Below are 23,532 nucleotides of genomic sequence, written 5' to 3'. Positions count from 1 at the left end.
GATGGCACCACCATCTTTTCTGTCCCACAGGCTCATAACCTTGACATTATCCTTGACTATTCTCTGGAATTCAATGCACATATTCAATCCATTACTAAATCAATCAATCAATCAATCAATCGTATTTATTGAGCGCTTACTATGTGCGACCTTCACAACATTACTAAAATCTGCCCTTTCCTCCCCATCCAAACTACCACCACGTTAATCCAAGCAGTTATCCATTTCCACCTTGATTACTGTATAAGTCTCTTTGCTGACTGCCCAGCTTCCTCTCTCTCCCCATGCCGGTCCATAATTCACTCTGCTCAAAGCATCAGTTTTCTACAAAAGCATTCCCACTCCTCAAGACCCTCCAGTGGTCGCCCATCCACCTCCACATCAAACAGAAAATGCTTACTATCAGCTTCAAAGCATGCAATCACCTTAACCCTTCTCGCTTCACCTCATTGCTCTCGTGCTACGAGCCAGGCCAAACACTCCACTTCTCTAATGTTAACCTTCTCACTGTACCTCGATCTCGTCTATCTCACTGCCGACCTCTCGCCACTGTCATGCCTCTGTCCAGGAACGCCATCCCTCTTTATTTCTGGCAGACAATTACTCTTCCCTCCTTCAATGCCTTATTGAAGGCACATCTCCTCCAAAAGGGCTTTCCTGACCAAGCCCTCCTTTCCTCTTCTCCCACTGTCTTCTGCATCATTCATTCATTCATTCATTCATTCATTCAATCGTATTTATTGAGCGCTTACTGTGTGCAGAGCACTGTACTAAGCGCTTGGGAAGTACAAGTTGGCAACATATAGAGACGGTCCCTACCCAACAACGGGCTCACAGTCTAGAGTCAAGGCATCACCTTAACTCCCTTCACTCATCCCCACCTCCCAGCCCCACAGCACTTATGTCCATATCTAATTTCCCAAGATGGCAAGCTCGTTGTGAGCAGGGTCCGTGTCTGTTACATTGTTCTACTGTACTCTCCCAAGCACTTAGTACAGTACTCTGCACACAGAAATTGCTCAGTAAATACTATTGACGGAATAGTAGTAATAAGAGTAGTAGTAAGAGTGTAGCAGTAAGAGTAGCAGTGTAAATAATAATAATAGTAATAATTATGGTACTTGTTAATGGTCACCATGTGCGTAGCACTGTTCTAATTGTTAGACACTAGTAGCAGTAGCAGTAGTGATAGTAGTAGAAATAATAGCAATACTAATAATAGTAGCAGTAGTAGCCATGGTAGTAGTGGTAGTAGCAGCAGTTGCAGCAGTATTAGTAGTAGTATAGCTTGGCCTAATGGACGTTACACAGAATGTGGATTCAAGAGACCGAAGTTGTAATCCAGGCTCTGTCACTTGCCCACTCAGTGACCTTGAATATGCTCCTTAATTCCTCTGTACCCTAGTTTCCCCATCTGTCAAGAGAGATTTCAAATCCTGTCCTGCCTCCTCCTTACCTGTGAGCCCCTTTGTAATTACACCAATGCTTAGGGCATGGCTTGGCACACACCGACCACTTACCAAATCCCAAAGGTAATATTACAACGACCGTGTTACTGGTGGCTCGGTGTTCTCGTCCGGTCTGGTTCCAGGGCAAATGGGGCAGACGAGATGTGGGGAGGGGAAGAAGGGTTCGGGTGGGAAAAGGAAAATTCCCCAGGCGGACTCTGGTCAGGAGACGCCCGTTGCCCCTCCCCAGCCAGTCGGCCGTTGGGGCCGACCCACCTTATTATTAATATGATCAATTATAACAATGATAATAACAACAATAACAATGATTATGGTGCTTATTGAGCATTTTCAAAGCATCAAACACTGTACCAAGTGCTGGGCTAGAAGCAAGATCAACAGGTCAGACACAGTCACTGACCTACTTGGGGGGTCACAGTCTTAATCCCCAGTTTACAGAGGAGGGAACTGAGGCCTAGATAAGTGAGGTCACTTGCGCAAGGTCACGCAGCACACTAGTAGTGGAGCCGGGTCTATAGGGTCCAGGTCCTCCGACTCCCAGACCTGGGCTATTTGGACACAGTCCAGGGCCCAAGGTCAGGTGATGCCCCGCCTACTTCAGAAAATCTTCCCCATGCCCCGCCCACACCTGACCAAGCCCCTCCTTCAACAATGGTGCCCATGGCAACGGAACCCCCTCCCTCCGCCCCCGCCCCGCTGGGCTCTGTCCCTGGGAGAGAGCCGAGCGAGCAGCTGTGCAGCCACTAGGCTCAAGTCGGGACCCATTTTTGGGTAGTGAAGGCGGTTGCGTGTACTGATTTTCTCCAGTGTAGCGCAGAGTCCAGAATCGGCCCGGGCCCCGGTGAGGAGTGTCTGTGTGTTTGGGGGCGGGGAGATTGTCTGCACGGTTGGGGGATCGAAGGCAGAAGGCCGGGGTGGGGGGGAGTCGCTGGTCTGGTGGGGCGGGATGGGGAGGGTCTCGCCCCAGGCCTCCCTGGGGCCAGTTTTCCAAAGGCCAGTGCTTCCTGGGCAGGAGCGGCAGGGAGGGGAGGGCATCGATGGAAGCGCTTGCCGCGGGCAGAGCACTGTACTGAGCGCTGGGAGAGCGCCGCTGGCTAAGAATCAGGCCCGGCCCCCGCCCCTCGGGGTCTTCCGGCTGAAGGGAGTCGGCAGGAGGGGGGACCTGGTGTCGACCCTTCGGGAGCGACCAAACGATCTAGTACGACACAGTGTCAGACTACCGTGGGGGCCGATGCGGTGGTGGGGGAGGCGGGAGAGGAGAGAGAAAACTGAAGGACGGCGAGGGGCCGCCGCCCATCCCCACTGACGGCAGGTTTTCCCACGGGTCGCTTCCTTTCCAGAGCCGCAATGGCGGATCGGGACTGGGAGGTTCGCAGTCAGGAGAGATTCTGCATGTGCCGGCGGGGAAGGTGGTGAGTCTGAGGGGGAGACGAGGCCTGGAGCCGCCCTGGGACTGGAACCGGGAGCGAGGGAGGGAGGGAGGAAGGGAGGAGAAAGCAAGGGAGGGACAGGGCCCAGCTCCCCGATCCTCCCCTTCAACTAATCCAGCGAGGCATTCACCGACTGTTTGCTGCGCGCTGAGCTCTGTACCAAGCGCTTCCCGGGCCCCCCGGGCCCGCTCTGCTGACAGGGATCCTGGAGAGTGTCAGCCTGCGGGGAGGGTTAAACCCAGGGCAGAGGATGACGAGGGGAGAGTCAGATAGGGGGAGAGTGACAGATGCGGGAGGGTCAGGCGAGGGGAGAGTGAGACGGGGGAGAGTGCCAGGGGGAGAGTCACGCTGAGGAGAGTGAGATGGGGACGGCCATACAAGGGAGAGTCAGATGGGGGAGATTCAGGCATAAGAGAGAGTCAGACGAGGGGAGGGTCGGATGAGGGGTGAGTCATACGGGGGAGAGTGAAAGGGGGAGACTCAGACAGGGTGAGAGAGTGAGGGGGGCGGGTCAGCCATAGGGGAGAGAAAACAAGGAGAGTATCAGCGGGGGGGGGGGGGCAGATTCAGGCAGGGGGAGAGACAGACAGGGTGAGAGCTTGGAGGGGCCAGCCATAGGGGAGGGAGCTAAGACAAGGGGAGAGTCCAGAAAGGGAGAGTCCGACAAGAAAAAGAGAGTCAGACGGGGCGAGCGTGAGACAGGAAGAATCAAAGGGGAGAGCGGATTTAGCCCACCGACCCCGTGCCCCCTTCCCCTTCCTGTGCCCTTTTTGTCCCCTGTGTGCCCCACCCTCTCCGGGCCCCCCCGCCCCCTCCAGGCCCCCTGAAACCGTCGCCTTTGGGCCCCCTCCCCCCTTTCCTCCTGACTGAAGTCACAGGGCAGGGCAGGGCAGGGCAGGGGAAGGAGGCCTCAGTTTGACAGTTAAAGATGGCGTCAGAGGGAGCGGTGCCGCCTTTAAAGGGGTCGCGGCCCTTACCCCGGCAGGATGATGGGGTGGAGCAAGCCCAGAGCGGCCTGGGCCAGGAGCTCCGGTAGAGCAGCCCGCCTCAGCTTCAGGCAGGCCGCGGGAGAGGGCGGGGCCAACACCACGCACGCGCGCTCGCACACACGTGCACACACGCGCGCACACTCAACCGCGAGCAAGAGAGGCGCTGCCGGGTTCAGGCGGGAAGGGGCGGAGTGAGCCCAAAACGAGTAGCCAGTCAGCGAGGGAGAGAGGAGCGGCGCGGCCGGGGAGGGGGCGGGGCCGGCACGCCAAGAGCAGCCAATCCTGGCGGCTCCTAGGAGCTCCTCCCTCCCCGCCCCGAGGAGGACTCGAGCTGGTCCTGGGCGGGACAGGCCGGGGCTGAGGGGACGTGGGCAGAAGCGCGCCATGTTTGAGGGCGCCGCCTGACACGCCTCCCTGCCCCATGGCAGAGGTCTCTGTGACTGGAAGGAGACGGGAGGTGGAGCAGGGATCCGCCCCCGCAACTCCCGTCCCCTCGTGGCCGACCCGCTAAGCCGTCCATATCCCTCCCCCCGCCCGGCGGTGACGTCACCGAGGGTCACGTGACGGGTCGGGCTCCAACACCCCCCCCCCCTACGGCGCAGTCCGCCCGGGATCCCCGGGGTCTCCTCAGGCGCTGCCCGTCGGACGGGGGCCGGGGACCCTGCGGGCAGCAGGGCCGGCAGGCCCGTCCCCGGGGGGGGGGGGGGACAGACGGCCCCCGCCTCCCCTTCCCCGCCGACCGTGAGCGACGACCGAGAGGCGGGGGACCGGCCCTCCGGGGACGGGGGCTGGGGACGGGGAGAGTGGGGAGGGGAGGCGGTGGCAAGCCTGGGCACGGGGGAGGAGGGAGGGCAGGACCTGACAGCTGCTGGGGGCGGTGGGGCAGAGGGGCGGGGCAGGGGGGAAAGCAGAGACCCTGCCCGGGGCAGGCTGGAGACGGGGGCGGTCAGTCGGCGGGAGGAGGGGACCCGGGAATCCCTGACCCTACTTCTCTGGCCTCCTGGCTGCCGCAGGTTTGAACACCTGGCCTACACCATCAGGGCCCGGGAATACCAGCACATTCTCCGTATCGAGGAGGAGAGGGAGGAGGACCTCGAGGAGGAGGAGGAGAAGGTGGTGGAGGAGGAGAAGAAGACGATGTCGGAGGAAAACGTGGGGCAGGAAAAGGAGAGGAAATGGAAAAAGGAGAAGGTGGAGGAAGAGGTGGAGGATAACGAGAAGGAAAAGAACACGAAATTGGGAAAGAATATGGAGGTGGAGGAGGGCCAGAAGGAGCGGGAAAAGAAGAAGGACTTGGAAAAAGAGAAGATGGATTGGGAAGAGGATGTGGAGGAGTGGAAGGTGGAGGGGGAGGAAGTTGGGGAGGATGAGAAAGGGGAGAAAGAGGAGGGGAAACTTGAGGGTCCAAGCACGTTCTTTCCCCAGAGCCCACCGCAGGTGGCGATATTCTGCGGGCTGGGGACGCTGTTCCCACGGCCGCGAAGAATTTACCCCGAGGCGGGAGATGGGGCCAAAGAGAAGGGGAAGAGAGGGGCGTTGGGCTGGTTGGGCCGTGCCCGCAGGTGGGTCCTGAATTCCCTGCGGGGGAAGACCAGGGTGCACCCCCAGGGCAGGGAGTGAGCACAACATCGGCCTCTCCCGGGGCCCTGGCGATGCCCAGCTGGAAGCCCATGCCAGTTGCTGCTCAACTCTTCGTCAATTGTTCCAGTGGAAGGGCAGCTTGAGAGTCTCAGAACTCCTCACTCATCTGCCACTTGCACCCTGTGGCATTTTTGAAGCCATTCTTTCCCATTTAGGACAGAGAGTGCATCAGAAGAAGATGGCAAAAGTACAGAAAACACCATAGTTTGTTACTACACTTGTTACCAGGTTCGGGGAAATAGAAATCACGGCTAGGCCTCAGTTATCCTAAACCTATCCACCCCAAACCCCATAACTGTTTTTGTTCTCATAATCTAGATAGAGTGAACCAAGAAGTTACAAATAAATGGAACTTCCAGTAGTAAGTTCTATCGAATACATGTTTCAGTTCAAAGGAAATTTGGTACCATGAAACAATATTTCAAGCATTAGATTGGGAAGGCTTAGAGTAAATTACCGTCATGATTCCTAAGAGAATAAGGAAGTGTTTACTCCTAATGAATGTGTGTGTCTTTCTGGGATTTTCTCACTTGTTTGAGGGTGAACTTGGATCATTTTAACCTACAGAGGAGATTGGATCCTCCAGGTGCCCCAGCTCCAAGAGATAAAACCCAACAGAAATACGTTCCCTGCAAAGTCAACATCGATGTGTATGAAAGTAACTGAATACACTGTTTCCCCAGGCAGTGTACATTAGAGACGCCTAATATTACTACCAATAGCAAGGGATAGCTCACCATTTGACAATTCTAGAATTACCCAGAGGTCCAGTGTCAAAATAAGAAAAAAGTGGCTTTCTTGAGAGATGGCTGGGGAGGATTAGAGAGTGAATGTTAGCGTAAGAGAGCATTGGAGGGTTGAGTGGCATTGTATGAACCACTCACATTAATAATAATAAGAAGAAGAAATTGTTAAGCACTTACTAGGTGAGAAGCACTGTAATTATGCACCAGGATAGATAGAAATATTCAGTCTGACAGGCTCAGTTCCAAGGGTCTCCAAGTGTAAGTAAAAAGGAATAGGGTTTTATCCCTCTTTTACAGATGAGAAAACTAAGGCACAGTTTAAGTGACACTTCAGCGACTTGCTCATGTTCTATTATTCATTTATGTATTCACTTTTTTATTATTATGGTATTTGTTAAGTGCTTACTATGTGCCAAGCACTGTTCTGAGTATTGAGATAGATACAGTTGATCAGTTAGAACAGAGTCCTAGTCCCACATGGGGCTCACAGTCTAAGTAGGAGGGAGAACAGCAAGTGAATCCCTGAGGAGACTGAGACCCAGAGAAGTTGTCATTGCCCAAGGTGACACCTCAGACAACTGGCAGGGCCAGGATTAAAACCCAGGACCTCTAACATTCAGACACGTGCTCTCTCTAGTAGGCCATGCTCTTTCTTCTATAATTCCTTTGCACGGCTCTTTGTCCTGAGATCTCAAAACTGAGACTTGTCTGTCATTCTCAACAGGAGACTCCATCACCTTTCGTCAGCAAGAAATGGCGCTAGCCTACTAATTAAATCATTCTCCTAGCCTTCTGGATGAAAATCATCCATTTTCCTTCATGTATTAGCAAAAACCTTCCACAGTATCCTTTTCCATAACTCAAAATAAGAGACTTTATTTCAAACCCATTGCCCCTTCAGCAAAAACCATTGTTCTTCTCCACAACTTCCTGATGGCATCTCTGACCTCCACATTACTAAAACTGTAGAGTTAGGGGTTTAACCGGGTTGTTAAAATGGTGTAAAGTACCACCACCATTTTATCGGAGAAGGTGGCCGGTGGCCGTGTGTATATGAAAATCCAGGGGACGAAGAAGAAGAAGACAAGGGTGATATGGGCACGACAGGTGGAGAGAGCTTTGCGCCTCCCTTCAGAGCTGTGAGGCTTCAGGGAGCATAAGACGACACCAGAGGATGCGAGCAGCAGCGAAAGGTTCACAACAAATCATCCCGCTGTTGGCAATGACCAAAAGCCGTGGGATGCGTGCCTCGGTGCAGGAGAGCTTCACACAGGGGATCCAAGTCACACATGAAATGGTCTATCACGTTGGGGCTGCAGAAGGGTAACCGGAACATGAAGAGGAACTGAATCATCGAATGCAGGAAACCCCCAGCCCAGGCCAGCCCCATCAACTGGCCACAGGTCTGCTGGCTTATGATGGTCACATAGTGCGGGGGCTTACAGATGGCCACGTAGCGGTTGTAAGCCATCACAGTGAGCACAAACACTTCCACCCAGGCAAAGAAATGTTCAGAAAAGAGCTGGGCCATACAGCCTTCATAAGAGATGGTTTTCCTCTCCTAGAGGGAGTCTACGATCATTTTTGGGGTGATGACCGAGGAGAAGCAGGAGTCTAAAAAGGATAGGAGCGCCAGGAGGCTGTGGCTGGTGGTGATGGTGGTCACGATGAGCATATTCCCTCTCACAATCACAAGGTACACAAACAGAAACACCACAAATAGGGTTTTCTGCATCTCTGGCTTCTGAGACAGTCCCAGGAGGATGAATTCAGTCATGTTGTTTCTACTGCCCATGATTTCTGTCTAGGATGGTTAAATCACAAAGGAGAATCAGAGCTCTGCAAGCAGCAAAGAGAACGAACATCAGCCCAAGTGGTGGTGCAGCTCAAACCCCAAGGTTATGGACCTACTCGTAGTCCCAGAGTTTTTTTTATAAGAAAGATTATTCCTCCATTCTTTCCGAGCAACAGGCAGCAATTTCCTAGAACAGGCATTATTCCCGAAAGGAAATTTTCTGTAGAAAATACACTTTTTGGCCAGAATTCTTCATGAGCGAACCTAAAATTAGATGCTAAATTAGCATCAGCAGGCAAGCAAAGCACCACTCACCTCACCAACCCCCAACCGCACCTCCAGGCTCCTGGTAGCTTGCCAGCCCTGTTCTTCCACCTGCTGCCAGGTTGATATGAGGCAGCACTCCCAACCCCCGACAGGCTGGGGCCAAAGTGAAGTGGGTAATGCCCAGGATCCAGCCTGTACTCAATGAGGAGCCATGTTTGGGCGCCAATCCCCTGGAAAAATGATCTGGATTCTCCAGCTTCGGGGCCCTTAACTTTCTACAGGATAGCTGCAACAAAGGATAACAAACACCAGTAACAAAAAAGGGTACTTGCTAGCTGCCCTGAATATTAGCGGATGGAATGGTAGCTGCCCCTTGAATGGAATAGGCACAGATGGATTAATTTGAATAATTTCAACCTGATATTTGATTTGCCCCTTGAGCTCTCAGGTCCAGTTTTGATTGCGAGTTATTCTATACACCTACATACACGCACTAGTACACAGACACACAGGCACAGACACACACACACATTCCTCTCTCGCACACTGCCTATCCCCTCCCTCCCTCCTTTCTCTATATCTTCATTGATTTATGTCTCTCTTTTCCCTCTTCCTTGACTAGGGATGGAGACACGCTGAGAGAAGGAAGGACTTTAACAGACACATTGGGATGAGGGAGAGTTTTCTCTTTACTCCCCTCATTTCAAGTCACCAACATCAAGTTACCCCTTCTAGAATGTAAGTGCATTGTGGGCAGGGAATGTGTCCCTGTGACTTGTCACGCTGCCTCCCCTGCCCGGAATAACATCTATTAATTTTGGCATTTGCTCAGTGCTCGTGACATAGTAAGAGCTTAAACAAATACTACTCATTGGCATTTTCAACAGATGCCATATGGGCAGTTGCATGCAAGCTGGATGGAAGCAGGGAGAAGCTATACTTTAGCTTTGCCAAAATTCCCCGCAACTTTCAAATCTCCCTATAGAGAAAACCAACAACTCTATGAGGCATCCTCTGATTATGGTCCCTACCGTGCCATTCTACCTTTCACGCTGTCACTTCAAAATTGCCTGTGTATTCAATTGTATTTTCAGGTTTTTTACATCATCCCCAATATTAATACTACCACCTGTTTTAGGCATGTCCTTCATCCTGCTTGCTCCCACTATTCATCAGTACTTTTAGTTCATCTCCCCCATTCGATTTTTAAGTTCCTTGAGGGGAGGATATATGTGTTTTACTTCTACTTAACTCTCCCAAGTATAATGCTCTGTGATGAGGGTAATTCCATCTGCACTCCTCACTGGTGTAGCGGTACTGTAAGGGGGACACAGAAATGCTTTTAGTGAAAAATAAAAGTACTTAGCCTAGTGACACATAGTCATCTTCTGGACCTCTTTAGCTTTGGCTGCTCGGCCATATAACTTAGCTTGAGCTGTGAGTTTCATAGCAGGATTTTGCAAGCCTCTGTTTAGCTGGGTTCATGAGAACTCTCAGAGGCTGTGGATGTACTATTACCTGTTTTATTGAAAGTAGCTTTTCAATAGCCGAATTCTATTCTTCGACTCAGTCTTGATGTTTTCTCTTTGCCAGATCTGCTGTTTTGATAGCTGCCCATTGAATGAATCTCTGCGAAGTGTCTATTCATGGACAACATTATCCCTCGTTTTGTTTTGTTTTCTAATAGTATTTACTGAGCACTTACTGTGTGCAGAGCACTGCACTAAACACTTGGGAGAGTACAAAATAACAGATACAATCTCTGCCCACAGTTTCTTGGGCACTTACTGGCTGCAGAGCACTGTACCTAGCACTTCGAGGAACATGATACAATAGAGTTGGTAGACAGGTTTCCTGCCCACAGGGAGTTTAAGGTCTACAGGCAGAAAATGCGAATGGTTACCGTTACATTCTACTCTCCTAAGCAATGATCTGCACACAGTAAGTGCTCAATGAATACGACTGAATGAACGAATGAATACAGGGAGATACCCTTTGATCTTACTGGGCTACTAGCAGCAATTCCACACTGATTGCATCACCCTTTCATACGCAGTCATTTCTTATTGTTTTTTCCTCCTGTCCTGTCCCTATGGGATGTCAACAGCATCCCTGATTCATCCTCTGTACTGCTCCTCATCTCAACCATCCTCAGCCTTTTTTTGCGCAATTGTCCCTTTGTTCGTTCATTCATTCAGTCAGTCAGTCATATTTATTGAGCACGTACAGTGAGCACAAAACTGTTCTAAGTGCTTGGGGGAGTACAGTGGAACAGTAAACAGACACATTCCCTGTCCACAACGAGCTTACAGTCTATAGGAGGAGGGGGGAAACAGACATTAATATAAATAAACAAATTACAGATATATACCTAAGTGCTGTGGGGCTGGGAGGAGGGAGGAGGAAAGGGAAGAAGGCAAGGCAATGCAGAAGAGAGTGAGAGAAGAGAAAAGTGGGGGCTTAGTCAGGGAAAGACTCTTGGAGGAAATGTGCCTTCAGTAAGACTTTGAAGTGGGGGAGAGTAATTAACTGTCAGATTTGAGAAGGGAGGGCATTCCAGGCCAGAGGCAGGACATGGGCGAGGGGTTGGTGGCTAGATAGACAAGACTGAGGCACAGTGAGAAGGTTAGCATTAGAGGAACAACGTGTTTGGGCTGGGTTTTAGTAAGAGAGTAACAAGGTGAGGTAAGAGGGGGGCAAGTTGATTGAGTGCTTTAGAGCCAATTGTGAGGAGTTTTCTGTTTGATGCAAGGGTGGATGGGCAACCACTGGGGTTTCTGAGTGGGGTGACATGTCTTGAACGTTTCTGTAGACAAATGCACTAGGAATCAGAGAGAAGTATGGACTGTAGTGGGGAGAGACAGGAGGCTGGGAGGTCAGCAAGGAGGCTGATGCCATAATCCAGGAGGGATAGGGTGAGTGACTGTATTCACTTGGGAGCAGTTTGGCTAGATAGGAAAGGGTGGACTTTAGTGTTGTTGTGAAGGTGGGACTGACAGGACTTAGTGACGGACTGAATGTGTGGGTTGAATGAGAGAGATGAGTCAAGGATATTGCTAAAGGTTACTGGCTTCCTTTCCCCTTCCCCTGGGAGTCCTATAGTGGGAGTGTCTCCATCAACTCACCCAGCCTCAGGGTCTCATTTTTTCTTCTCTTTATCATCAGATCGGCCTCACTTGTAAGACCTGTAACTTTTGATCTCTTAATGATAGCCACCCATAATTGTCATTCTGGATAGTCCTACAAACAGACAGAAAGTCAGAAAGATGCCTGCCCATTTTCCTGGCCTATCAACTTCAAAGGACCGCCTAATAACACAAGGAGCCAGGCTCTTTCTAAGAGGATTGTAAGAAGGAAAATTCATCTGCATACGTTCTAATTGTCCTCACCTTTCACTCAACTCAGGGGCAGTGAGTTCAGTACAGATTCCACAGGCCCCCCCAAGAATAGCACAGACCATGTGGATATTGATACATTAATAGTGCTAATCTTTCCTAGGGAGTTGATGCATCCACAGAATAGTACAGGAAGACCTAGACTTTTACAGACTGGCATAGACTAATGGAGACAGACAGAGACAAATGTTACCCCACCAGCGTCCATTTTGCTGCGGGAAACCCTTGTAACATGGCCACACACTGAACGCTCCATGCTTATTGACTAGAGTTCCTGGTCTGGGAAGAAGCCACTGGCTGCAGGGGCCCGCAGCTTTTATTTTGTAACATCAGAAATAGCCGCTAGAGGCCCAGTGGGCAAGCATTCAGAGAGGAGAGTAAGGGAAGAAAGGAAGATGGAGAAGGAAGCATAGAACCGAGAAGGCATAGAGACGGGAGAGAGAGAGAGAGAGAGAGAGAGAGAGAGAGAGAGAGAGAGAGAGAGAGAGAGAGAGAGAGAGAGAGAGAGAGTCTATGGTTGGGATTCACGCTGTGGAAGGAATTTCAAGTCTTGCTCGGAGAACCACAGATTTTCCAGACTGATGGTAATGACGAGGGGACAGGAAACATGCCGTTACTTTCTATACCGGTCAAAAGAAGGGACTCTCCCTCCTTTCCCTGCTCAGCTTTTAGATTAATGGCGATGGTGTATACTGAGGGGGAAGGAACCGAACCATTAATTACTCCTTTGTTTGTCCATTCATCTGTCCACTCGCTTTCTGCATAAACTACCGCAGCTCGATTTCCTACTACTCTGTCTGGTTTTGGCCCTCCTCCTCCTCCTGGTCCTAGTCCACCTCCATCCCATCGTACTGATCTATCTCTTCTGACTGGCCCTGGTACTCCTCCTCTAACGGGTCATGACCCTGCTCTTCTGCCTAGTCCGGACCCCCGTCTCTCCCGGATCCTGGGCCCTCCTCCTCCTCCTGGTCCTGGCCCTCCTCCTCCTTTGTCGGGGCCTGCTCCCCCTCCTCCATCTGGTCCTGGCCCTTGTACTCTACCCGGTCATGGCCCTGTTCCTCCATCTAGTCCTGATCCTCCACCTCTCTCTGGTCTTGGCCCACCTACTCCTCCTGGTACTGGACCACCTCCTCGCCCTGGTCTTGGTCCTCCTGCTGTGCCTATGACCTGCCTTCTCATCCTGGTCTTGCCCTCATTCTCCACCTGGTCCTGGACTTCGTCCTGCACCTGATCCTGGCCTTCCTCCAATCCCTGGTCCCAGGCCTCCTTCTCCACCTGGTCCTGACCCTCGTCACCTACCTTGCCCTGGCAAACCTCCTCCCCCTTCTCCTGGTCCTCCTGCTCCTCCATCTGTTCCTTGCCCTCCTCCTCCCACGGTCCTGGCCCACACCTTCTGCCTGCTCTGGCCCTCCTCCTCCGGCTCTTCCTTGGTCTCCTCTGCCTGGTCCTGGCCCTCCTCCTCCACCGGTTATTAGCCATCCTCGTCCACTTGATCCTGGCCTTCCTCCTCCTCCGATGACATCAAATGGACAGGCTGGAACCAAGTTCTGGCCCCAATCCAAGTGCCATTCCCAAGCGCTTATTACAGTGCTCTGCACACAGTAAGTGCCCAGTAGATACGATTGGATTGGTGAATGCCATTCCAACCCCCTCCTGGGGCACCCAGGCCTCACCAGAATTGTTCCCAAGCCCAGCACTTAAAGCTATTCGGGCTCTACACTGGTAGGCGGGTCTCCCCCTCCCCGGCCCACCCCCAGACTCGAATGGCGCTCCACTGTCAGCGCCCCCACCCCCTACCGACCCCGCTGGCTGAAGGAAAGGCGGTACCAACCTGGAAAGGAGGTAGGGTTTTGACACTGGCGTGGTCCAGTTGCCCCCGTCCCCGAGTCCTGGGGTTAGAGTCCACCCCCCGCATGGCCTCCTTCCTCCCGCTGGCGGCCAGAGTAAAAATGGGGAATGATGGAGCGGGCCGGGCCCCCTGAACCTGCTTCTCTCACATGGCTGTCTGGGGCCGGAATCCTCTCAATTCTTCGGAGACCTGAACCTATAGCACGTCCCAAGGCAGCCCCCATTGCCTCAGACCTGGAGCCCCAGGACAGTCCTGTTGCCACCTCTCCCTCCTAGGCTTCTTCTTCTCCCACGGGATGGGAGCCCTCAGAAGAAGAACTGGCCATCGTTCTCTGCCAGTCTCCTCTTGTAGGATCTCAGGAATCTGTGAATCTTGGTCGAGCAGTCGTTTTCTAGAGTTTGAATTTCCGAAAAGGTGGTGGTAAAGAGCACATGAGATGTAGGGCAGAGAGAGAGAGAGAGACAGAGAGACAGAGACAGAGAGACGGGGGGGGGTATCTGTATTTGAGACTCTCTCTGGAAAAGGATTCCCAAGTCCTCAACGGAGAGCAGCGGGCTTTCTAGAATGATGGTGATGGGGTGTACTGAGGGGAAAGGAAACGAGCCATTATTTTCTCGTTTGTTTGTCCATCCATCCGTCCAACTGCTTCCCGGAAGGACTACAGACGCTCGGTTTCCATATCCATCCCACGTTGGCAGGGAGGAGGAGCCAAGAGAGGACTCCTTTGGGATCCGTCTAAGAAAAGGGGCCGGGCCTGATATTGAGGCATATTTTGCAGTTTTTTGTTGGCTTCTTTTTTCTTTCCCGAGCGCCCTCCTCTCCCCACTCACTAAGGAAGACAATGGCCACAAATTTCACATCTGGCTGAGGGCAGTTGGTATACGCTAGAGCTAGGGACGAGAAAATGGGATGGCTATACTCAAAGCTCTCCATCTGGGGAGGAAGAGAAGGAGAGTGAGAGATGCCAGCCCACCCCCAACCTCCTTGCAGATGCACCCCAACTCTCCAACTCCTAGTTCCACCCCAGGGCACTGGGCTCTTAACCTCCTCCTGGTCCCTTTCGCAAATCACCACCTCTAGACTCTAAGGTCATTGCAGGCCGGGAACGTGTCCACCAACTGTTCAACTGTACTCTCTGAGGCACTCGGTACAGTGCTCTGCACACAGTAATTACCCAAGGTATCCCACCCATGTGCCCCCCAGGAGGGATCCGCACCCACAATTCCCACCCCAGACCAATGGACTCCACCACCCACCTCCCACACATCCCAGACGTACTCACCAAGGCCTCAAAGATGGCACCGTAGGCCGTGCTCTCCCTCTCTTCCCAGCTCAACATCCACCCGACTACTTTGGAGTGCCTCCAGCCGACTTTCTGGGCCAACTAGAAGAATGTATATCTGGCTTTCTGGAAACGGAGAGCCCAAGGGGTGGGTGTCAGAGGGCGGCAGAGCCCAGGACCAGGGGCCCAGACAGGATGCGCACTGTGGAGGGTGGGGGAGACTCACTTTGATCACTATTGGGTGCTCGTCATTCAGGTAGAAGAGGATGGGGAGGAGGCAGCAGATCAGCTTCTGACAGAGGCCGGCTTTCCTCTCCATCACACAGCTGCTGGCTACTGATGCCAGCAGCTCCAGGGCTGCCACCCGCACCTGGGGTCTCTTCTGAGGAGAAATCCCCTGTGAAGTGTGTAGGAGGGGCAGGAGATGGGTGGGGGGCTGCTGGCACCCTCGCAGGGGCTGGGGACCCTAGGGCAGAGACAACAGGGATACTGAGATCTCCGGGGCAAGGGCAGCGCTGGCAGATGGGGAGACGCAGTGCCGGGCGGAGGGTGGGGGAGCGCCGTGGGTCGCCGCTGGGGTGACGAGCTGAGGAAGCACAGCAGACTCCCCACGCTATATGGGAGCTGTGGAAACGGCCGCCCGCACTTGGGTTCTCTCTGGAGGAGAGACACCCGGTGGAGTGTTTGAGAGGGGCAAGAGATGGGTGGGGAGCTTCTGGCACCATGGCGGGGGCTGGGGACCCCAGGGCAGGTACAACCGGGGGAGAGACGTCTGCCGGGGAAGTGTAGGGAGCGAAAGCAGCGCCGGCAGAAGGAAAGCTGCGCCCGGGTACGGGAGAAGCCCTGTGGCTCGTTGCGGGGGTGACGTTATTGTGAAGGGCAACCGATGCCACGAACCCAGGGGCAGTGGCCCCCTCTGGGTTATGGCACAGCCGGGTCGGGGGCCGGGAAGGTTCAGAAGGATAGGAAGGAAGGAAAGGAAGACGGAGGAGGAAGCACAAAAGACGGAGGAGGAAGCACAAAACAAAGCGAGAGAGAGAGAGAGAGAGAAAGAGAGAGAGAGAGAGATACAGACAGACAGACTACAATTGGGACTCACCCTGGGAAAGGAATTCCAAGTCTTCGCTGAAGAGCCACAGATTATCCAGACCGATGTTGATGCTGTATGTTGAAAAAGATATGTAGGCCTTCCAGAAGGCCTTCTGGAAATGAAGAACAAGAATGGGGGTTGCGGGGGGAGGCGGGGTGCCAGAGGGAGAGGGAGGCGAGGACCAGACGCCCAAAATGGGCAGGGACTGCAGAAGGTGGGTTAGACGCACTTTGCTCACTGTAGGGTGCTGGTCCATTACGTGGAAGAGGACAGAGAGGAGGCAGTGGAACATCAATGTTGCAGTTGGCAGGCTTCCTTCTCTATCGACCAGCCACCAGCCACGGTTCCCAGCAACTCCAGTGGAGCAGCCTGTATTTGGGGTCTTTCCTGAGAAGAAACCCCCGTTTGAGTGTGTAGGAAGGGCAGGAGATGGGAACGGGGCAGGTTCTTGTCCCGGGCAGTGGTTGATGGTTCCGCCGGTTTGTATTTTTATTTTCTAATTTGTTTGCCTATCCATCCATTCACCCTTTTTCCCGAAGGACTATCGCCGCTCGGCTTCCATATCCACTCCCCAGAGGCATGGAGGAGGAACCAAGAGGGGCCTCCTCTGGGACCCGGCAAAGAAAAGGGGCTGAGCCAGACCATGACGCTTTTTTCTTGGTTTTTGCTTGTTTTCTTTTCTTTCCCCAGTGCCTTCCACTGTCCACTCACCGAAGAAGAGCACGGCCGTAAATTTCACATCTGGTTGTGGGCTGTTGGTATAAGCCAGAGCTTGGGACAAGAAAATGGGATGGTTGTTCTCAAAGCAGGACATCTGAGCAGGAGGAGAAGGAGAGTGAGAGACCCCTGGCCATCCCCAACATGCTTGTAGATGCCCACCCCCAAGTCCCCAAAACCTAGTTCCACTCCAGGGCACTGGGCTCTTAACCTCCTCCTGGTCCCTTTCTCAAATCAACCCCTCTAGCCTGGAAGGTCATTGCAGATCGGGACCGTGTCCACTAGCTGTTCAGCTGAACTCTCCGAAACGCTGGGTACAGTGCTCTGCACACGCTAATTACCCCCGATATCCCATCGATGTGCCCCCCAGGAGAGATCCGCGCCCACAATTCCCCCTTAGACTCAAGGACGCCCCTCCAACGCCCCACCCATCCCAGTCGTACTCACCAAGGCCTCCCAGATGGTACCACAGGCCGTGCTCTCCCTCTCCTCTCCGCTTAGTGTCCATCCAACTACTTGGGTGTACCTCCATTCGATGCTCTGGGCCAGCCAGAAGAATATGTATCTGGCTTTTTGGAAATGCAGAATCCGAGGATGGGTTTTAGAGGGCAGAAGAGGCCAGGACCAGGGACCGAGATGAAGGGGACGGTGCAGGGTTGGGGAGACTCACTTTGCCCACTGTCGAGTGCTCGTCCTTCAAGTGGGAAAGGACGGGGAGGAGGCAGCGGATCAGCTCCTGCTGGGGGCAGGCTTCCTCCTCCATCACCTAGCTGCCAGGCACAGCTACCAGTAGCTCCCGGGCTGCCACCCGCACTTGGGGTAGCTCCTCGGGAGAAACCCGTGGTGGAGTGTGTAGGAGGGGAAGGAGATGGAAAGAGGGCAGGTCCTTGATCCGGGCGGTGGTTGATGGTCCTGCCGGTTTGTAGCCCGTCCGTGGGGAGATCTCGGCATCTTCGTGGAGGTCTCTGACCCAGGCGGTGGTTTATTGTCCGCACCGGTTTGTGGACTTTCGAGCCTCACACTTGGCTCTGGGCCTCGTTCTCGCAGGCTTCCTATTCTCCCCCAGCCTGGGAGCACTAAGAATAACCTCAGGTCATGATTCTTATTCTGCCTCTTCACGTGGGAGTTGAGAAATGTGCAGATCGTGTTCTCAGCACTTGTCGTGATAGTTCATTACCGCCCCTGCACTTTAGCCCAGTGCCTGGATCAAGCCACAAGCTGTGGCCTGGGAGATGCAATCGGCCCTGTTCCCATCGGAGTGGAGCAGCAATGGTGGCCATGCAGACAGTGGTTATTCCCAACACTCCACGATAGGTTGGTTCAGGTCCACACGCAGTAAACCGCTTGGCATCCTTGGGAGTTGATGTCCTTCCTTCCCTGGAACCTCGGTGCGTGAATTTTCCTATTCTATTTCGCTTTGTCCTATTGGATGTACGCTGCTGTTGGAAACCGCAGAAGAATAGCATGGAAGTGAGGAAATGGGATACCCCTCATGCCTGTCCAGATAAGGCATTGGCTGTAGGGCCGTCAAGAGCCCCACTGGGCCACGGGTGGACCAGTGCCAAAGCGTGGGATAGAACAAAGGGGGATACGTCCCAATGGGTAGAGATTAAGCTCTGCCTTTATTTGTAACAATTAGCTAAATTTAGTGTCTGAATTGGAGAACTAATCTGTAGATCCATCAGATTTCTTGAGAGCTTACTGCGTGCAGAGTACCTTGCTGAGTGTTTGAAAGGCTACAATACCACAGAGTGGGTGGACACATTCTCTGTCCACAAAGAGCTCAAAATCTAGAGTACATAGTATTTACATTACTATAAATAAGATATGTTTATAATATAAATAACTAAGGTCGGTCTAGCCCTCAGTCCTGAATTGCGTGATGCCTGCCATCAAGACCTCCAGGTGACTCGGGGGAATCTGCTTCTTTGGCCAATCGATGGGATTTATTGAGTGCCTACTGGGGGCAGAGCACTTTACCGAGCGCTAGGGAGAGTAGGATTCAAAAATAGGCTCTGCTTCCGCTTCATTTTTAGGAAGGTGATTGGGGGTCTGAAAAATTATAATGATGGCATTTGTAAAGCGCTGACTAGATGCCAAGCACCGTTCTAGGCACTGGGCTAGATACAAGATCATCAGGTCAAAATACAGTCCCTGTCCCACATGGGGCACCCAGTTTAATAATGCTAACTGCGGTATTTTTTAGTCGCTTCCTATGTGTCAGGCACTGTACTAAGCACTGTGGTGGATAAGACCAGATGGGGTTGGACCTAGTCCCTGTCGAACATGGGGCTCCTTCTCTTCATCCCCATAGGTATGCGACCCCTACGAGCTCAACTCCTCCGGGAGACCTTCCAAGACTGAGCCCCCCTTTTCCTCTGCTCCTCATCCCCTCCCCATCGCCTCTACTTCCTCCCTCTACTCTACAACCCCTCCCCACCCCACAGCACTTGTGTATACATGTTTATATTTATAATTCTACTGATTTTATGGATCATGTGTATACGGCTATAATTCTATTTATTTATATTGATGCTATTGATGCCTGTCCATTTGTTTTGTTTTGTTTTGTTGTCTATCTCCCCCCTTCTAGATTCTGAGCCCGTTATGGAAGGATTGTCGCTATTTGATGCCGTATTGTACTTTCCAAGGGCTTAGGACAGTGCTCTGCTGACAGTAAGCACACAGTGAATACGATTGAATGAATGAATACGATTGAATGAATGAATGAATGAAGGATGTCAGACTAGGAATGTAGGCTTCGGCTTCACACAAGAAACTATACGAGGAGGACTTGGCCAAGCTCGTTCTGCATATCGTCCGCGCAGCTCACACTGGATTTGCCCTCCAAAACCAGATGGCCAAGGTACGGGAGACCTGGTCCCGTACGTCTACAGGACTCGGGTAGGACCGAATAGACTCCGAGAAACTGGAAGTTATTTGGGCATTCCTTTCCTCATGTTTCCCCACTGTTGCCTCCCCCATTGGTCCTGGCATATTTTGACTTTCCTCGCTCAAGCCATGGCTTAAATAGTGTCGTGCTCTGTTGTTCTCCAGCTTTCTCTATAGCTTTTTTCCCTGCTGCTTCTCCACGAAGATCCACCTGAACGCGCTCTGCCTAGAGCAACACTGGAGCTGACCGGTCGGGATGCATTTGGAGTCTCCCAACCAGAGCTAGCCAAACCGACCCCATTTTGGAAAGGCCCTCCTTCTCCTCTGTTATCAGGGAATTGTTACATGCTCTGAGTGGTTTATGTATGGGTAACAAAGACTTGTAGTTAGAGGCCACACCTTGCAGATATGGCTCAAGGTTACACTTAACAGGGCCGAAACATCTCACGCAAATTCCCCTCTATATTCCCCATCTGCCACGTCCACAAAAACATGTTTCTATGTAGAGTAGGGTCCATTCGGAAGAAGCTCGATGTTACGTGTTACAGGCAGATAATCTTTTCCAAACATGGCGGTCATATTGGATTGCTCGCCTGGTTGGTCGGGGAATATGAACGCCCAGCTGCCACTTCCACGCCCACCCTCATCAAAACAGTGTGCACCTGGGCTAACTAACTCTTGTTCTTTGCAACCCGGAGGGGAGGCTAGGACAGTCCAGAGTGTTTTTGGCTTAGCCTGGGACTCCCGAGCCGAGGCTCTGTAAAGACCCCGACAAGTTCTAGAGAGGAAAAGGGGCTCGAGGACCTGTCTATCTGAGATTGAGTTTGAGGCATGAGCTCAAACCGCCCCGTGATGGGGTGAGACGTTGGGTCCCTAAAGGATGTAATACCTTTCGTTTGAGGTATGAGCATGTTTTGTAAACGGATGCACAGCTCTTGTAGGTTTATGCAGTAAAGCCATAGCTTTTCCATAGACACACGCATCAAAGCCTTAGCCTTTACGTAGGTTTTCGTGGTAAAGCCATAGTTTTCATGACCAAACTTACTGGGTCTGTTTGCTTCCTTCTTCCACGCCTGAATCTAAGTGTCCACCAATGAACTCCCTCCTTCGGGATACGTCGGTAGTCCAGTGATCTCCTGAGGTTGCTGACCCGGTGGGGGGAAGCAGACCAACAGCTTCACCTGCCACAGAGCAGGGTAGCTAGAAAGGGGATCCGGCGGGCCCGACTGAAGGACAGGCTGGTGGAGACCTTTGAACCTGGGATGCTCTCGCTGGTCTTAGTCGGTACTCGGACCGATCACCTCGCGGTAGGAGAAATCTCAATGGCCCTGGGGTGAGGGCTTAATCCTATTGCTCTGGGGTGAGGGCTTAACGGTGTCTGAAATCTCATGTTGGATAATTAATTAATGATGGCATTTACCAAGTGCATCCTCTAGATGATAAGCTAGTTATAGGCAGGGAACGTATCTGCTAATTCTGTCCTATTATACTCACCCAAGCGCTTAGTACAGCGCTTGGCCCATAGTTAGACCTCAAAACATACGAATGATTCGTTGACTGATTGATTGATTGATTATGGGTCAAGCGCTGTACCAAGTGCTGAGGTAGATACAAGTCAGTCGGGCTGGATTCAGAGCAAGGACCCTAACTCCCAGGTGGGCACCTGCATCGTGAACATGGAAAACAAGGTCGTCGGGATTGGCTACAACGGGATGCCCAACGGCTGTAGCGACGACCTGCTGCCCTGGAGAAGGGTCGCTGACAGCCGACTGACACCAAATACCCCTACGCCCAGACCACACCCTCCACTCCTCTGCTGCTAATCTCCTCACTGGGCCTCGCTCTCACCTGTTCCGCCGTCGACCCCCGGCCCACGTCCTCCCCCTGGCCTGGAATGTCCTCCCTCCGCACATCCTTCAAGTGAGCTCTCTTCCTCCCTTCAAAGCCCTACTGAGAGCTCACCTCCTCCAGGAGGCCTTCCCAGACTAAGCCCGCTCCATCCTCTCCCCCGCCTCCCCCTCCCCTTCCCCCCCGCTTTACCTCCCTCCCCTCCCCACAGCATCTATATATATATGTTTGTACATATTTATTACTCTATTTATTTATTTATTTTACTTGTGCATATTTATTTTATTTATTTTATTTTGTTAATATGTTTTGTTTTGTTGTCTGTCTCCCCCTTCTAGATTGTGAGCCCGCTGTTGGGTAGGGGCCGTCTCTATATATTGCCAACTTGTACTTCCCAAGCGCTTAGTACAGTGCTCTGCACACAGTAAGCGCTCAATAAATATGATCGAATGAATGAATGAAAATCCCGGCTCCACCACATGTCTTCTATGTAACCTTGGGAAAGTCGTTTTTCTTCTCTAGGACTCATTTACCTCATCCGCAAATAAGGGAATTAAGAGTACGTGCCCCATGAGGCACAGGGCCTGGGTTCATCCCACCTGGTTGACTTGCATCAATTCCAGCCCTCAGAACAGGGCTTGGTCACGTCGAAAAGGGTTCAACAAGTACCATCATTATTATTATTACAAGATCCCTACGGTGGAACAGGAGGGCAAAAGAGTAATCTGGGGTGCGGCGACGGGGACTCTGTAGGAGACCGGAGGCTGTTGATGAATCAACGTCTGTGTTTTCTTCCAACACTTACCACGGTGCTATACCCGTCCCAGGGTTGCTTAAATGTTTCTGATTGAGTGGTTGACTGATCTGGTCCCCATATGGGAAGTAACCCATTACTTTATGGCTTGGATCCCTCACACCCCCTCAGGACATTACCAAGAAAGGTGTCTTCTGTTACAGATGTTTTTAAATATGTGGATGGAAGAAATAACAATCAATCAATCAATGGTATTTAACGAGCGCTTACTGTGTGCAGAACACTGTACTAGGCACAATATGTTGTGGCCTGAGGATGATGCAAGATCATCGGTTTGGACATAGTCCCTGACCCACATGGGGCTCACTGTCTTCATACCCATTTCACGGATCAGGAAACTGAGGCCCAGAAAAGTGAAGTGATTTTCCCAAGGCTGCACAGCAGATAAATGGTGGAAGTGGGATTAGAATCCAAGACCTTCTGACTCCTAGCCCTGACCTCTATCCGCCCGGCCATGCTGCTTGTTGTTGCTGTTGTTTAACAATATCTATTAAGCGCTTACTAAGTGCCAGACACTGTACTAAGCGCTTGGGATAGATTACAAGCTAAGCAGATTGTACAAAGTGCCCGTCCCACACAGGGGTCATACGACAGACAAGTGGCGGAGCTCGGATTAGAACGCAAATCCATCTGACTCCCGGTACCGTGACACAATATGGCAGAGCTGGTAGACACATTTCTCTGTGCACAAAACACAATCAGGAGAAAGGATAAGCTACAGATAAAGCAGCTGGGCTTAATGGTTAAAGCACAGGCTCCCAACAAGTTACAAATAACCAGCACGGCCTAGTGGATAAAGCACATTGGGAGTCAGAGGGCCTGGATTCTAATCCCAGCTCCACCACTTACCCACGGGGTGATCTGACATTAGTCAGGTCAGTTTTCTAGGACTCGGTTTGCTCAACTGCAAACTGGGGATTCATATGGGACATGGCTGTAATTGGCCGGATTAACCTGTAGAAACCCCAGTGCTTCACACATGGTAAGTACTTAAGAAATGCCATAAAAGTACCGTTTGTCTCTTTCCGTGTAAAAGGAGAAACGGTGTTTCAAATCTATATTTTTAGGGTACTGGCTAGTCACTTCACTCATTCATTCATTCATTCAATTGTATTTATTAAGTGTTTACCATCTGCAGAGCACTGCACTAAGCACTTGGGAAAGTACAGTGCAACAGTAAACGGTGACAATCCCTGCTCTATGTGCCAGGCATGTAACAAGCTTTGGGGGAGACACAAGCAAATCAAGTTGGACACAGTTCATGTCTCACATAAGGCTCATAGTCTTATTCCTCATTTGACAGATGAG

The 23,532-nt window shown here is 52.0% G+C and overlaps 1 protein-coding gene across 1 annotated transcript; it reads left to right on the top strand.

Moving 5' to 3' along the window:
• The first annotated feature begins 2,191 nt into the window (after nucleotides 1-2,191).
• On the top strand, nucleotides 2,192-7,418 carry LOC119923774 (golgin subfamily A member 6-like protein 1). Its single transcript, XM_038743025.1, has 5 exons — nucleotides 2,192-2,310; nucleotides 2,810-2,881; nucleotides 4,902-5,214; nucleotides 5,314-5,450; nucleotides 7,283-7,418. Exons 2-5 carry the CDS (start codon nucleotides 2,817-2,819, stop codon nucleotides 7,416-7,418), a joined length of 651 nt encoding a protein of 216 aa, XP_038598953.1. The 5' UTR covers nucleotides 2,192-2,310; nucleotides 2,810-2,816.
• Nucleotides 7,419-23,532: the final 16,114 nt, after the last annotated feature.

Source organism: Tachyglossus aculeatus, unplaced genomic scaffold (genome assembly GCF_015852505.1).
Source record: "Tachyglossus aculeatus isolate mTacAcu1 unplaced genomic scaffold, mTacAcu1.pri scaffold_256_arrow_ctg1, whole genome shotgun sequence".
NCBI classification, from domain to species: Eukaryota; Metazoa; Chordata; class Mammalia; order Monotremata; family Tachyglossidae; genus Tachyglossus; species Tachyglossus aculeatus.
This window is presented reverse-complemented; position numbering and strand designations above follow the sequence as displayed.